At 38.5% G+C, this 15,395-nt stretch overlaps 1 protein-coding gene across 2 annotated transcripts in view; it reads right to left on the reverse strand.

The window, feature by feature from the left end:
- The window catches only part of LOC120527722 (serine/threonine-protein kinase 32B-like), a 307,820-nt gene that overhangs the window by 11,806 nt on the left and 280,619 nt on the right, over positions 1-15,395 (reverse strand). For both annotated transcript variants that reach the window (XM_039751472.1, XM_039751473.1), the window contains 3 exons: positions 5,052-5,168; positions 4,015-4,140; positions 1,303-1,434 (listed from right to left, as the gene is read on the reverse strand). In XM_039751472.1, the coding sequence (XP_039607406.1) occupies positions 1,303-1,434; positions 4,015-4,140; positions 5,052-5,168 (375 nt within the window). The remainder of the gene's footprint in view (positions 1-1,302; positions 1,435-4,014; positions 4,141-5,051; positions 5,169-15,395) is intronic.

A 15,395-nucleotide genomic window follows, 5' to 3' on the forward strand; every position in this document is an offset into this window, starting at 1 on the left:
CACATTGGTGTTTATAAGATCCCAGACTTGTACTTGTTAGTTAAAGAGAAACTGAAGATCTACAGAAATAAATAAATGTTTGCAAATCCATCCATCAGTACTTCAGAATAACATGATCCATTCTAAGGCCTGTAACTTGTTCCAACAGCTTCAAACACAAGGTAGGATCTTGTGCCGAGGAGGACCCCACTTCACATGGCAAGTGCAGCCTTTATTTGTTGAATGTGTGTGGGAGGAGTGCAGGACGCTCATGTAGGACGTATGAATTTAGATGTCAGCAATGGAGTTGTCTTGGAGAAAATCGTAGGTTCTTCTACCTCGGTAACATATTGAGCTCAGGTAAAGTTGCGGGTAGAGCAGGAATAGATGGGGGAGTAGTGTTTAAAAGAAATTCCATGAGCTGCCCGCCATTCTGACTTCTAAAGGAGTCTTGCTAACACCAAATAGTAAAGTTTATGAAAGCTGTGTGAGGACTACACTGCAAAAAATGCATATGCAAAAACTAGACAAAAAAACTTTAAATGAGAGTTGTTTGCCTTTTATTTAGCAAATAAATCAGCGAATGGGGTAAGCAAAAATTACTGGACAAGATTTCTTAACACGTGCTAAATAATTGTAAATACAAGTCTTTTAACAAGTCAATATAATAAGGAAAAAAAAGATTTAATGTCATGATATAAATACTTTTCACTTGCTTAGATTTCATTTTTTGGAGTGCAGTATGCTCTTATGGACCATGAAAGCAGAACATGAAGCACAGCAGGAACTGGAAGTTTCAGGGGAAGGTATGGAAGTGTTACAGAGTAAGAAGAAGATGATTTCTGACTTATGAGAAAACTGTGGTGTGAAGGAGTTATGTGTTATACTGAAGTGAAATACGCTATGGTGGTTTGGGCATTTGGGGCAATAGGCAGCTATTGGACAAAGAGGTGCACCATGATGGAGCTGGAGGGGATGAGCCTCAAGGGGAAGCTGAGGAAGACATGGCTGGAGGCATTGTGAAATGATATGAAAAGTATTGGTCTCTCCCCAATGGATAACCAGGGCCATTCCTCTGTAGGAAAAAATATGGAAGCAACTGGCTAACCTGGGTAAACCTGGAAAATGGCCATTAAACCATTAATGATGATGATGATTATGATGATTTAGCCAAAGTTATTGTCTATATACTGTTAGTAATTGCAACACAGATGACTGACACTGATTTGAAGTTCTACTGCTCAGCTTTAGTGCATCTAACTCCTATTTTTCAGACTGTCAGTTCTTCCTAGAATAGAGCACGACTGAAACTATTTAACTCACCAAAGGACATGCTTCTTTTGTGCCATCTTTTGATTTGCTTTTTGCTAAGCGTTTCTTCTTTTTGTGAAGGGGTTTGGACTCAAGAATCATTTCTTCCAGTTCAAATGTAGGATCACAGTTTAATCTTCCTTTCTAATTTTTCAAGGAGAAAATCAAACAAGGTAATAAGAAAAGTTGTACAGTAGTAACAATTGATCAAATATATATACAGAAACTGTACAGAATCCACTCTAATAACGGCACATTTCTGCATCTCAGAAATATATCTGACCAGGTGTCATCTCATCGCAAAATCTTGAGAGAAGAGATTCACTTCAAAAAAGATGAACCCACATCTACAAGAATCATTTTCAGGCCAAATTTTGATGTTTATTTCTCAAATTGTTGCTTTGGTAATTTATTCACTCATTTTTAATGTTATTTTTGTGCACCATTTTCTTAATTTTTACACACTGAACTTTAATTTGTAAAGTTTTGTTTTATTTTAAGTAGTGATTTTAAATTTTCTGTTCTCATTTATAATTTTTGCATTTTACTCTTTATTGGGGCCACTATAGATGTGAGACCCACCATGGAATGCTACATAAAACCTTAGACTGTGGGCCAACAGTTTGTGGAGGTGCCCAATTACGACACTCGATATTAATCACACACCATTACTGGCTGTGCCTGAAACGGTGATGGGCTCAGGCAGCTGAGATTAGTGGGGAATGGCATTGGGTCATAAAGAGATAAGCCCCTCTGTGGCTGACGACCACTGGCTGAATACAGAAACATGCACAGTGGTGCAGTCTGGACAACACTCTCAAAATGGCACAGAGTATACGACGAGGTGTAAGAGGTCCTCTCTCGTAATATGTGGTTGCCTCTACTATTTGTTAAGGACAACAAAATTATTTAAAAAAAAACACACAACACTTGACTACTCTCCCATGCAGTTAAGATTTAGAAAAAAAAAAATAATTAAAAAAACTTGATTTAACTATGAAACTGATTTGAGTTTGCAATAACCACTCAAGCGTAGATAATTTCAGATTAAATCAGATATGGGAATTACGTAAAATGTAAACTGGACTTTATTCTAGTCTATAGTCTTAGCTAGTCAGACACAGATATGTTACAAAAGTATATGATATATCCATCCATCACATTCTACCAATGTATAAATGTATGTCTTTTCATATTTTGATGATTTTTCCGCTGAAAGTAAATGTAAATGTATTTATTTCAGAACATTTCATGAAGCGAAACTATCTTGTGTATCATCTGTGAATCCTTCTGTTTTTTTATACCTGCTTTTTCTTAGCGTCGTGGTTAGTTAAAAACGTTCCTGCCAGCGTTCGGTGTAATGTAGCAGTCAAACTGCAGTGCTTAGTCTCACCGCATGAATTAAGAGTCAGTCGTGATCTGACCACTTGTTGCTGAAAATAGTTAGTGCTGTTCTCCCACGGCTCCAGAGTCCTTGCCGTCAAATCTCAGCTTAGTCGTCTTCCTTGTGGAGTCCTCTTGTTCTTCTCATCAGTTTTTCTCTGCCGTTTCTGGTTTTCCATTAGGCTTAATGGGGACTCTGAATTGGCCCAATGTGTGCGTGAGTGAGTGCATACGTGTGTGTTATTAACTGGTGTCATGAAGATTCTATCATTGGATTCAGTGATTTTTCAAAATGAAATGACAGGAAGATAAGATAGACTGATGATCAACCTCAGCAGAACACCTCTAGGTTAGTGGAACTCCTCACAACAGATCTCTTGGTAGTGTAAGTGTTCCATTTTCTCCTACACAACTGTTTTAGCTAAATAAATAACCAACATTTTGATCATACAACACTGTCTTGTATGAATTACAAGGAATGACCTCAAAACTCATGTCTGTTATGACCCCCCGAATTACAGTATATATCATTGCTGGTCTTTGTATATAATACGCTAGTGTGCCTGTTCGTTTGCCTATCTAGGATATTAAATCACCTGTAGCTCACAAATTTTTTGACCTATTGACCTGAAATTTGGTACACATATACTACGTGATGTCTACTATCCGCTTTCGGGGTGATGAATGACCTCCAAGGTTATTCCTCTTTTTGTTTTTATTTTATTTTATTGTAGAATCAACTTTTGGCAGCAGCCAGAAGGGCGGCCATTCAGTACTTGTGTATGGGCGCCAATCTCATTCCCACCTCCTTCGCTCTACCTCTTCATATCTTAAATCATTCTTGAGGTAGATTGAAGACTTAAGTGCCAGCTTAAGTGAAAAATTAATTAAAACATAATTGTAACACAAACACTGACTTAATCAGATTTAACATTAAAAGATGCGACAGATTGAAAACTTAAGTGCCAACTTAAGTGAAAAATTAAGGAAAATGTACTAATTGCAACACAAACAATGACTTAATCAGTTTTAACGTGAAAAGATGCCGATGAAAGAAGAGAAGAAGCGGGCAGCTAGGGTGGAGGAAAGAAGAGCTGGCCGATACTGGTCTATAATAATTATAAAGAGAAAAACTAAAGACGGTTACACAATTCTGAATACACACTAACACACATTAACCAAAAAACTCTTGTCACTCTCCATGGAGAAATGTTGTACATTACCATCCCTGAAAACTCGTCACAATGTCATAATTCTGTCGTGCATACTTCCAAAAATTACAGCATCCCACAGGCTATACATCGTCCTGCTCCATTACTAGTGACTTTGGCCATTACCTACATTTGGTATGAATCCAGGAGAAACAGTCTTTTCTAAAACAGCATCCCAGTTCACATCAGCCAGGTAGGGCAAACTCTGGATGTCTGCAACACTTGAAAGTCGACATTCTGGGTCTTTGGCAAGAAGCTGTATGTAGAATAATAAATAAATGCAAAAGTTGTAAGTGCTTCCTTATTCCCATGTATCAGTAAAATAGCACAATGTTTGAAAATAGCATATCAATAATAAGAAGAATGCAGTCACTAAAGAAATAAATATATGGAGCCTTTTGAAATATCATTCTCTGTCATTAATGTATTGCAGAGAAGCATCAATAAATCTGTGGAGAGCAAAAACAGTAGATAAGATAGAAAATGCAGCTTGAAAAGAAAGACCCCCTATGGCATTTTATGAACAAGATGTGATGGCTGCTGGTCCTTAGATATTAATTAAGACAGAAGCAACTTTTATGCATCTTATCAGATTCCCCACTTGCAAATGATTCAAATATGTTCTCTATTTTAGTCATAATAAGGCTTTTAAAAACAGATAAGTCTGCATATGACATATTACAGAGATAAAAAAGGGAACTGCTTATATGATTCTCAGCTTTAGACACTTTTAGTTGTCAGGTTACACTTAGGGATTAAAAGGATCGCTTTTGCTATTTGTAACATTCTCTTTTTATCCAAAAAAAATATGGCAAAACTTTCCCAATTAAAATCAGTACATACTATATGGGAGAATGAGGTGAATGTCCTCTTAATTTTAATATTCCCTCCCAAATGTTTTTGGCAAACAATGCTCACAATTTCATTTCACACAAAACATTTCTCTTTTTTGATAGCTTTGCGGATGACAAAAGCACAGACTTGATATTTAAAAGGTTAGATGGATGGCTTCATTCTAGATAAATGTCAAAATCTTTGGTTTAACATGGAAAGTAATCTATCTTAACTCATTTAATATCTGACCAAGCTGTTGGTTTTCTGATTTTCAGAAGGTGATATCAGTGGAATCAGACATTAGCTGTGCTCTGGGCATTTGTTGTTACTGACCTTTCTAAGCAATGACACCATGCCTTTTGACCAGGTTGAAGAATAGTGTACTCGCTCCGCACGGAATAGATTAAGGATTTCATCCACCGGGGTGCTGGAATGAATGTCGTAAGGTCGCTTTGAAAAGCAAGACAAAAAAAAAGAATTAAGAGCATATCTAAATTAAGGCCTTTATTTGGTCACCATGAAGGACAGCTTGCCTCAGAAATATTATTGATAAGCTTTCAGTCAAGTTGATGTTGGTTTTTACTTCTAAAGCAGTGTGTGTATTGATTTCTGATGGGGTATTCTAATGCTGAGCTGTGCATACTGTATGTCAATGGCTAGTTTTAAAACATGCGTAGTGTAGGAAGAGGATCGATTCCAGAATATTGAAATTAATGGAGGAACCTCTAAATCTGAATGCAAAGTAAACACAAGTTCTGGCTGAAATAGTGCCCAATGTTATCTCTTTAATTACTTTGGGCAGTGTGAAGGAGTAAAGGCTTGGTGTAACATAATGAAAGTGACAAACTTACCGTTTAGGTTTAGAATGATGGCACAATAGAGTAATGATTGTACTTCTCATACCATCCACAGTTTCGAATTTTATGATAAATGGACATTAAACAGCCCAGCTGAGATAATCCAATCATCTATTGTGACAAGTCCTTAATCCAATTTAGAGTCACTGTGGCCAGAATCCATCCTGGCAGCATTACACACAAGGCAGAATCAACCTGGACAGAGTGTGCCTGAGAAAATATTCATATATACTGTCAGTTAACTGGGCTCTGTGGTGCTTAAAGGACTTATGACGGACTCCTGTTTGTATATTTTAAACTCAAAGCAGGAAAAGCGGAAAGTGCAGTTCAGGACACGCTGCCGCTTGGCAACTCTGCATCTTTGTGTCCACCCAGGCACGACTTTTACTTTTTCTCAGAGCTTCAGCTGCTTTATTAGAAGCTTCTGGATGCTTTATGAGGGGCCATGTGCTGCACTGCATATACCCTTGGGATAAACAAGGCCCTTTTTCAGAACACAAAGACCTCACTCTGTCTTTATGTGAAGAATAATTAATTCAAAGCATTGTGCAGGAACTCAGGTCGAGTTCTTTAGAAAGGATACCTCACATTATGTGTAGTACTTATCTTCGGCAAATTGAGGAGGTTTGTGTTTTTAATCCTCATTTGCCTCTTCCCATTGCCATAAGAATTTTTAAACATACTTAGCAAAGTACTTGCAGTGTAAAGAGACTCAAATGAATATGAATGTTGACCTTTGGTCTGCTGAAGGCCTTGGGTGCTGAGGTTGCAAACCTGCGATGTCCTTCTAAATGAACAGTTTATTTTTCAAACCCCAAAGCAGGGAGTGCAGCATGATGGTCTAATGGTAGCCGCACAGGAACGAGACCAGGGTTTGCATCCCGTGTCATCCTTGTGTGGAGTTTGCATGTTCTCCTTGTGTCTGCATGGGTTTCCTCCAAGTGCTCCACTTTTCTTCCACTGTGCAAGGATATGCAGGTTAGGTGTATTGGTGACACTAAACTAAAGTGTATGTTTGGTGTGTGTGTCTGGACTGATGCCCTGTATAGGGTTTGTTCCTGCCTTGCGTCCTGTGCTAGCTGGGATAGGCTGCAGCCCCACCCATGACCCTGCTGTGGACGAAGTGGGTTAGAAAATGGCTGAATGATGTTTGATCTGCTGGGGGTCTTAAGAGGTGAGGTTGCTATCCTATAATGTGCTTCTAAATTTACAGTTTAGGTCGCAGGTCCTCCCTGTGTGGAGTTTGCATCTTCTCCCTGTGTTTCTGCATAGGTTTCCCCTGGGTGTTCTGAATTCCTTCCACTGTCCAAAAAATATGCAGGTTAGGTGAATTGGTGACGCTAAATTGTCCCTAGTGTGTATTTGCCCTGCAATGGACTGGCACCCTGTCTTGTGCCTTGTGCTTGTTGGGTTAGACTCCAGCCCCGAGAGACCCTGGTCTGGATTAAGCAAATTAGGAACTGATATGAAATCTAAAGCAGGGATTTGCAAAGTTGGTCCTGGAGGGCCGTAATGACTTCAGGTTTTTGTTCCATCCCGTTTACTTAATTTAAAACCAGTCCTTACCAATAAGAGATCTTCTTTAATTTTATGGTGTGTTAGTGTTTTCATTTTGCCATGTCAGTTTATTCTTATTTTCTAGACTAGCAAAATACCCGCGCTTCGCAGCGGAGAAGTAGTGTGTTAAAGAAGTAATGAAAAAGAAAAGGAAACATTTTGAAAATAGCGTAACATGATTGTCAATGTAATTGTTTTGTCACTGTTATGAGTGTTGCTGTCTCATATATATATATATATATATATATATAAATATATATACTGTATATATACAGTATGTATATATATATATATACACACACATAAACATATATATATTCATATAGACATACATATATACATACATATGTACATATATACATAGACACACACATATATATATATATATATATATATATATATATATATATATATATATATACACTAGCAAAATACCTAGCTTCAGCTGCAAGTACTGCCTTAAAATTTTTATTAAGAAGAAAATTAAACCTTTTTAAACTGAGGGAAAATATACCAATAATTATTTGTTAAGGATCTCTTTGTATGCCACATTGTGAGTTCGGCCCTCCAGTTGTAACATGACCAAGCTGTGCGCTGAGCTTACTCTAGAGCATGCAACTTACAGTTGGCCATGTGAACAGTAATCTTGTTTCAAATCTCACAGCTTGGGTTGCTGCTGTCATAATTGGTTTGAGTTTCATGGTTTTTTTCAATTAGTATTTGTAGGACTTGTGTTGAAGAGACATTCGGCATCTGTCAAATAAGTACGTACATTGGTTTCAGTTAGCGCAGGGAAGCCGCCTACCAAATTTCGTGAAGATGGGGCCATGAATAAGAAAGTTCAACATGGTGGACATTGTTGACCGTTATGACCGTTACGAGTAGAATTTCGAAATTAAAACTGCTTAACTTTTGTAAGTAAGCTGTAAGGAATGAGCCTGCCAAATTTCAGCCTTCTACCGACACAGGAAGTTGGAGAATTAGTGATGTTTGGAAAATTCAATATGGCGGCTGACAGTGGCATTGTACCACCGAAATAAGTACGTATATCGGTTTTGGTTAGCGCAGGGAAGCCACCTACCAAATTTCGTGAAGATGGGGTCAGCCTTCTACCTACACGGGAAGTTGGAGAATTAATGACGTTGAAAAGTTCAATATGGCGGCCGACAGTGGCGTCATACCACTGAAATAAGTATGTACATCGGTTTCGGTTAGTGCAGGGAAGTCGCCTACCAAATTCCGTGAAGATCGGGCCATAAATAAGAAAGTTCAACATGGCGGACGTTGTACAGAAATTATATTATATACAGTGGAACCTCGGTTTTCAAGTAACTTGGTTTATAAGTGTTTTGCAAGACGAGCTAAAATTTTTGATAAATTTTGACTTGATAAATGAGCGAGGTCTTGCAATACGAGTAGTATGGATACACTTTGTCTGCTGAGCATCATGTGATCACAACTGAGCTGATGGTTCTTCTCTCTCTCGCGTCTGTCTGTCTGTCTCTCTCTCTGTCTTGCGTCTGTCTGTCTCTCTCTCTCACATGTGTGTCTCTCTCTCTCTCGTGCATGAAAAACCTCACACTGTTCCAGTGTGGTGCTGAGGTGTCACCTGCTGCACTCGGGTGCCAATCCATGTGGTATAGAATTCTATCTATCTATCTATGTCATGTTTTTCTAAACCCAGAACCATGAATTTTGACCAAAGGCAAAACGAGAGAAACCATTAGACCCTGGACGTTCTTGGTGACTTCATACAAAATTTTATTCTGTTTTTCTTAAGAGTGATTTTGTGATGATGACCATCTCCTAGGAATGTCAGCCATTCTATTAAACATTCTGTAACTGGACCATATTTCTTTGGTGTAAAGAAGCGTTAGTGTCTTCTGAAGGGTTCTGTAAATGTGTCCTGAATTAAAGAATTCAGCAACATATTTTTGCAGGTTTTGATTGTGACTCACAGAGTGTCTAAACCCTGTGTGCCTACATCATCATTGTGGTGCTAGAGGTATTCTAATAGTCAGTGTTAGTTATTTCTAAATGAGTTGGGAGGGAAATGCTGCATGCTTAATTATCTTGCACATCAAAACTATGAATAAATCACCAAGCTTAAATGCAGTTATTTCTATTGGACTCTTTCTTCTCTGCATATGGCTGTAATCGATTAGGTGTAAATCTAGCTTAATCCAGTACATGGACATGGGAGCCACAGCCTATCCTGGAACATTGATCACAAAGCAGAATTAAAACATTTATGAGACCCCAGTCCATCACAAGAAAGATTCATCACACCCATAATCAGTCTGACTGTACCAGTTTAGATTCACAACTTAACCTAACAAACACGTGTCTGGACAGGAGTAAGTAAAGAAAAGTCTACAGACATTAGGAAAATATTATATTAACAATGCATACTATTTTAATTTGGACAGCTTCAGTCAATTTCCTTGCAAGATTTCAAAATTTCCTTCTATACTCCACCAGCATCTCTTTCACAAGAGAAATGTTTTGAGAACTCGTGTGGTTCTGTTTGGTGGATCATTTTGCTGCATTTACACTGCAATAGCTTAAAAACTAGTTAAATAAGAGAAGGTCACAGATAATATTTATATGCTTTTTGACCTAATAATTAGAAAAAGAATGACAAATATGCCACTAGAGCTGAGACACATGAGGCCGTCTCCATAGTAACCTGTAATTCCATTTACTTACCAACACCTCTGACTAATGCAGACAGAGAAGAAAAGAATTGTCTGAAATCTTCGGCTGTGACTTTGTTACATCCTTCAGGGTTGTGACCTATTAACTGTATTGAGGTGCAAGATATCATGGCTCTGTTTTCATGAATTAACATCTCTCTCTCCTACCCAGTCCTACGGTATAGCACCCAGTTCACTTATTCTGATAGCTTTTATGACTGCCCCTAGATGAATAAGTGTGTTTAAATATCCCAATTATCTTTTTTATTAATCTACTTCGTGCATAGATAGTGTAAAACTGACAATGGATTCTCCATCAGTCACACATGAGGACATTTCAGTTTTAGTTGGTCTATGATGACCAAAAGTGAAGCGGAGAGGCAAAATCTGGAAATTGATCCAATTGAAGATATTAAAGGTGCCTAGATGCAAATGAACAGTTTTCTTGTGACATGTTATGATTTTTGTGAAAAACCCTGAAAAAGGTATGAGCTGAATTACAATAATCGCAGAGCTTTGACTATTGTGATTCAATCACCTCACTTGTTGAAAAGTGATCTAGCTGTCAGGCTGTAAAGAGACATGTACGAGCGTATTTTTACCTTGTTGAGTAACTGCATAAGATGAGAGTGCAGTATATATAATTGTATTCTTTTTTTTTAATTGCATTTAATTGCATTGCAGGTTTTAGGAAAGTGAGCAGTTGGATGCTGTGTAAAGAAGATTTTAGACTAGTTTGACATTTTCCTTCAATTTCTTATTGATATTTGAAGACACTAGTTTTCTGTATGTTTTAGGGAATGTTTCATTTAATGCATGTAGGATTAGAGTATGTCAAGTAATGCTGATAAATGTACATTTTTCACTTGTTTACAATTTCAGATATTTCACAGTATGTTATACACGTAAACTTTATCATCTGTTTGGATGGAACTCATGAGTCCCAAGCGCAGTCACTGACGCTCAAAGTTGATGTTCAGAATTACAGGGTCTTTGTGTGTTTTCTGAAGATTTTTGTTTCATTGTCTGTAATTGCAGATTTTTGCCTATTGATCTACAGGTACCTCCACATCCCTTAACTCTTTCTAGGCTGATGTTGACTTTTGTCAAAAGGAGGAGTTGATGATAGTAATCAACTGTCAACTTTGACAAAACCAACTGCTATGTTTTAGTTGGAGTCTTGTTGCTAGAAAGAAAGTTACCTTCATTGGTTTTGAACGAGATTTCCTACACTACCATTAGTACCAAGGCACAAACAACGGCAAAAATGGCCCTGACACCTGCCGAGAGATCCAAGTGGATGTGTAAAGCAGAACGTTTTACCTGTAATCTCTAAACTGGATTATGACTTGCCAGACTCTGATTTTGATACAAGCGATCAAAGACGATTGTAAGTTTCTGGCTTCAGCTGATTGGTCCCCAGCTATTTATGGTGCTGAACATGTTCAAGTAGCTGACACTCCTATGGCACTGTTCACCTGGGAGGACTGCCACTTAACAATGACAAGAGGTAGAAACCAGATAGCAATGCACGGCAACAATGACTGCTGCTGCTGCCCCAGCCACGCGAAAACAGCCTGGCAGCAAGCCTGCCGCACATTCTTGGCAAACTGGCAGCCACAGCATGCAACAAAAGATATTTAATGTTGATGTTTGTGTGACGCCATTACTTTTCAGAAACCTATGTTTTTTGGAAAAAATATTCAGCCCTCAAAGAGTTAATTGCATTAAACAGTTATGAGAATGTTATGATTTATAGATAGATAGTTTTGGCTCGAGAAGAAGGTCCATTTTACTTATGTAAGGCCTCACTTCTCTTCCAGATTATGTACCAGTTTTCTAGTTACCTGTATGCCACTACAGATGCATTTAATAATGTTGTGCCTTTATTGACAATCTATCTCGATCAAACACTTCTACCGTAAGATCTGCATCTATTACGCAACCTATGGTTTTAGGCAGAAAAAGAAGGAAGTATTACTGCTTGACTGCTTTAATTTGTGATGAATGTTTCCACTATTGCAATGTGTGGTGGGCTACATGCACTGAAAACACTGGAAAGTGTAGAATCTCACAAGAGAAGGGTAAGGTGCTTGTCTGTTTTCTCTAGATTAAGGTTGAAGTGCTGCCTTCTAAGTCCTGAACTGCAAAATGTAAGACAAAAAAAAAAAAAAATCACATCATCAAGATGTTTTGGTCATCTAAAACTTGTCTTGTCTCCTCCTCTCGGGATGCCCATAAAATCCTCCAGTACTGACATTCTGATTGATGACACAAAGAAAAATGAGAGAAAGAAAGTCTTTTTGAAGACAACCTGAACTACAACCTGTAAGTACTGTTCTGTAACTTGTTCTCGTCATCTAGCTACCTTGTCCTCCAAACCTGCAATAAGCAGGGACCTGGCTGGTACCCCAAACCCTTCTTTGTATTATTGTTCATACATTACAAGTGAGGTGACAGTAGCCTGTCTTTACTGCACTAAGAAAATAATTTTTAGTAATCTTTTAGCAAATGTTTTCAAAGATATGCTCAATTTATCTTATTAATTTTTATAACTGGCTTCACAACTAGAAATTAGAACATCAGAACAATCTACAAGTAGAAGAGAGCAGGCCATTCAGCCTAACAAAGTTTGCCAAGTCCTATCGAATTAATTCATCCAAATTAACATCTAATGCTAGGGAGTTTTCTATTTGTTCCATATCTAAATTGATTTCCTCTGAAAAGCCTAAGACTTCATGCTAATTGGACTGTGTGGAGTGAGTGGGTATGTGGGTGCCCAGTGGTGATCTGGCATCTCATCTTGTCTTGTGTCCACATAAGCCCAAGTTTCCTAAAATTCTGTGATGGGAAAAAATTGGTTGAGAAAATAGATATTATGAGGAGGTGTTTATGAATGTGGTCTTTGGTGGACTTGTGCCAACCAAGAATATCTGTAAGTTACTGTATATGTTGGAGTTGAAAAGTGATGGATGGATTTACTTCATATCCATTAAAATGAAAGAAAATGTGTATTATCATTATTAACACTGTTACCAGTTGTTTGTTTTTCAGTTGTAGAACAAATCTCTAAGGTCCTGAGCATATAAATGTACAGTAGTGTATGAGCCAATAAAAGCTGTTATCTTCTGGATAGTCTAGAACCATGGCGTTCCGTGTTAACTCATATAGTATCAACTGTAAATAAGGATGGGAGAAAAGACCTTGATGATAAAGCCCTTCCTTCAATGTCTCATAGGACCTCTTGAGCTTGCAGTTCACGCTTCACTTTCTTATGTATTTATCTCATATCACCAAACTTATATGGGTCAGTTACTTGTGAAATTTTAGGAACTGTTTAGCAGGAGTTTATATACTGTAACTATAGCAATCAGAAGTAGAAACTGTACAGTATTTTTTTAAAAGTCTGATTATAGGCGCATGCAAGGGAATGGAGATGACCATTCTCAATCACACCACCAGTGGCTGATACACTCTATACAAATATGTGATTAGATGCAGAAGTGTTTAAGAAATGGGCACCATTTGATTAAATTAGAATGCACACATCTTGAAGTAGATTGGAAATAGAAGTGACCCTCATTACATAGCAGACCTTGGCTCTATCCTGCTGCAAAAGTACACTGCGCCACAGCTGTATAAATAACAAGTTCAGCATAACTAAAAATAACTCTATTTACCATTTGGCTTACTTAGTCCAATGTTACGATGACAGGGGATGAAGCCCATCACTGCGGTATCAGGTACAAGACAGGAACCAACTCTGGAGAGGGTACATGTCCTTCATGTTGCACATTTATGCACACAGTAACTTTCTCTCATAAAAGGTAATTTTCAAAGTGGTAGCTTCTTCAGGATGTAGGAGTGAAACAGGAGAAATAAACCGATAGAGACGCTAGGAAAACATAAAAACTGTACACACACAGTGACCGAGTCAGGATTCCAACCCAGTCTGCTGCAGCTGTGAGGCAAACAAAACATCAAAGTGCAAATAGTGCAGTGCATTGGCATAATAAATAAATAATCCAAAAAAAAAAAGTAAAACAGTGTCCATGTGGAGGTTAAAATGCAGTAAATAATTACATAAAAACTGAGGTGTAAAAATCATGGCAGGAAGCCATTCTTTAAAAACGCACAAGTTGTGGTGCCTTATTCTAAAAGCCGATGTCTCCCTGGCTTACCCACTTCGGATCCAACAACCAAAGGAGATGTCCTACTGACAGGCACACCTAACCTAACCTTCAGAATTCAAGCTTGGGTCCCTGCTGCCGTCTGAGGTGCCCCGGCAGAGCACCATGCCGAGTCTCGCATCCCTAGCTCTCACTCCTCTGCCTTATGTGGAAGCTCACTTGAGCAATGAGTCACTGCAGCTACCTTAAGACGCTCAGTCATAGTGACCCTCTTCAGCCCATTGGCGCACCTGCCATATGCTCCTCTTCTGGGCTCTTTGATAACTGCGCTCTACCACTCACTGGCTTTTCACGATCCTACCTTCTCTATCATTCCTTCCTTCTTTCCATCCTCTTAAACCTCCATCTCTCTTTCTGTCTCTTGTTTTTCTATTTCCCCCCTCTCTACCATGCAGGCTCCTTTATACCACTTAATGAGGTGCAGATGAGACCCTTTGCCCACACCGCAGTGTGAATGTGGGTCCTGACTGATCCATCTGCATTTGCACGTGAGTGTGTGATCAACTCTGGAGTATCTGCACCTGTTCTGAGCCTGCATGCTCTCAGGACTCAATTATTTATTTACAAACCTGTTCTACACCACGGATTACTTATCACAAAATCATTCACCTACCTCTTCATTTTCTAATTGATGCTTATCTGGTAATGGGTATGGTAGGCATCAAAGTATGAAATACATTTAGCTGAACAACATTAAAGACCTCAGAGTAGAGCAAGCTTAGGTTGACTTCAACAAAGAGTAGTATTTAATAGTATATACAGTTTATTATCTTTAGCAGCTACAGAAAGTTAACATTCAACAAAGAAAAAATGATAACAAGTGACTGAATAAAAATATCTAATATGACAAGCACACTTCACATGGGCTAAGAATAATAAACTAGTAAATGTGAAGTGTCAGGGTAACGCAATAGTTAACACTACTGCCTCACTGTTCAAAGTCCTGGGCTCAAATCCTAGTCTGGCCACTGTTGGTGAGGATCCTGCATGATCTCACTGCGTCTGTCTAGGGGGCTTCTCCCACCTCCCAACAATATACAGTACATATTAGGTTAACTGCCAACTTTAAGCTGGCCACATATGGGTGGATGAGTGTAACTGTACCCTGTTTTGGACAAGATGTTGCAGGGACACAATTAAAAGTTCCACCATGGGTCAGTTCTGAAAGTACACAGGACATCATGCATGTGGCTCTCTGTTCATCTCCAGACCAGAACACCTCAAACTTAAAAGAGGACATCTGTGTTGCCTAACTCCTCTTCTTCCTGTCTTTCGTTCATTAAGTCCACTCACGACCACACCACTCACTGTCATCCTCTCATATTTGGAAAGCTGTACTGGTTCAGTTCTGGAGGCACTTCCACGTTTCAGCCAATC

Source organism: Polypterus senegalus, chromosome 4 (genome assembly GCF_016835505.1).
Source record: "Polypterus senegalus isolate Bchr_013 chromosome 4, ASM1683550v1, whole genome shotgun sequence".
Lineage (NCBI taxonomy): Eukaryota > Metazoa > Chordata > Cladistia > Polypteriformes > Polypteridae > Polypterus > Polypterus senegalus.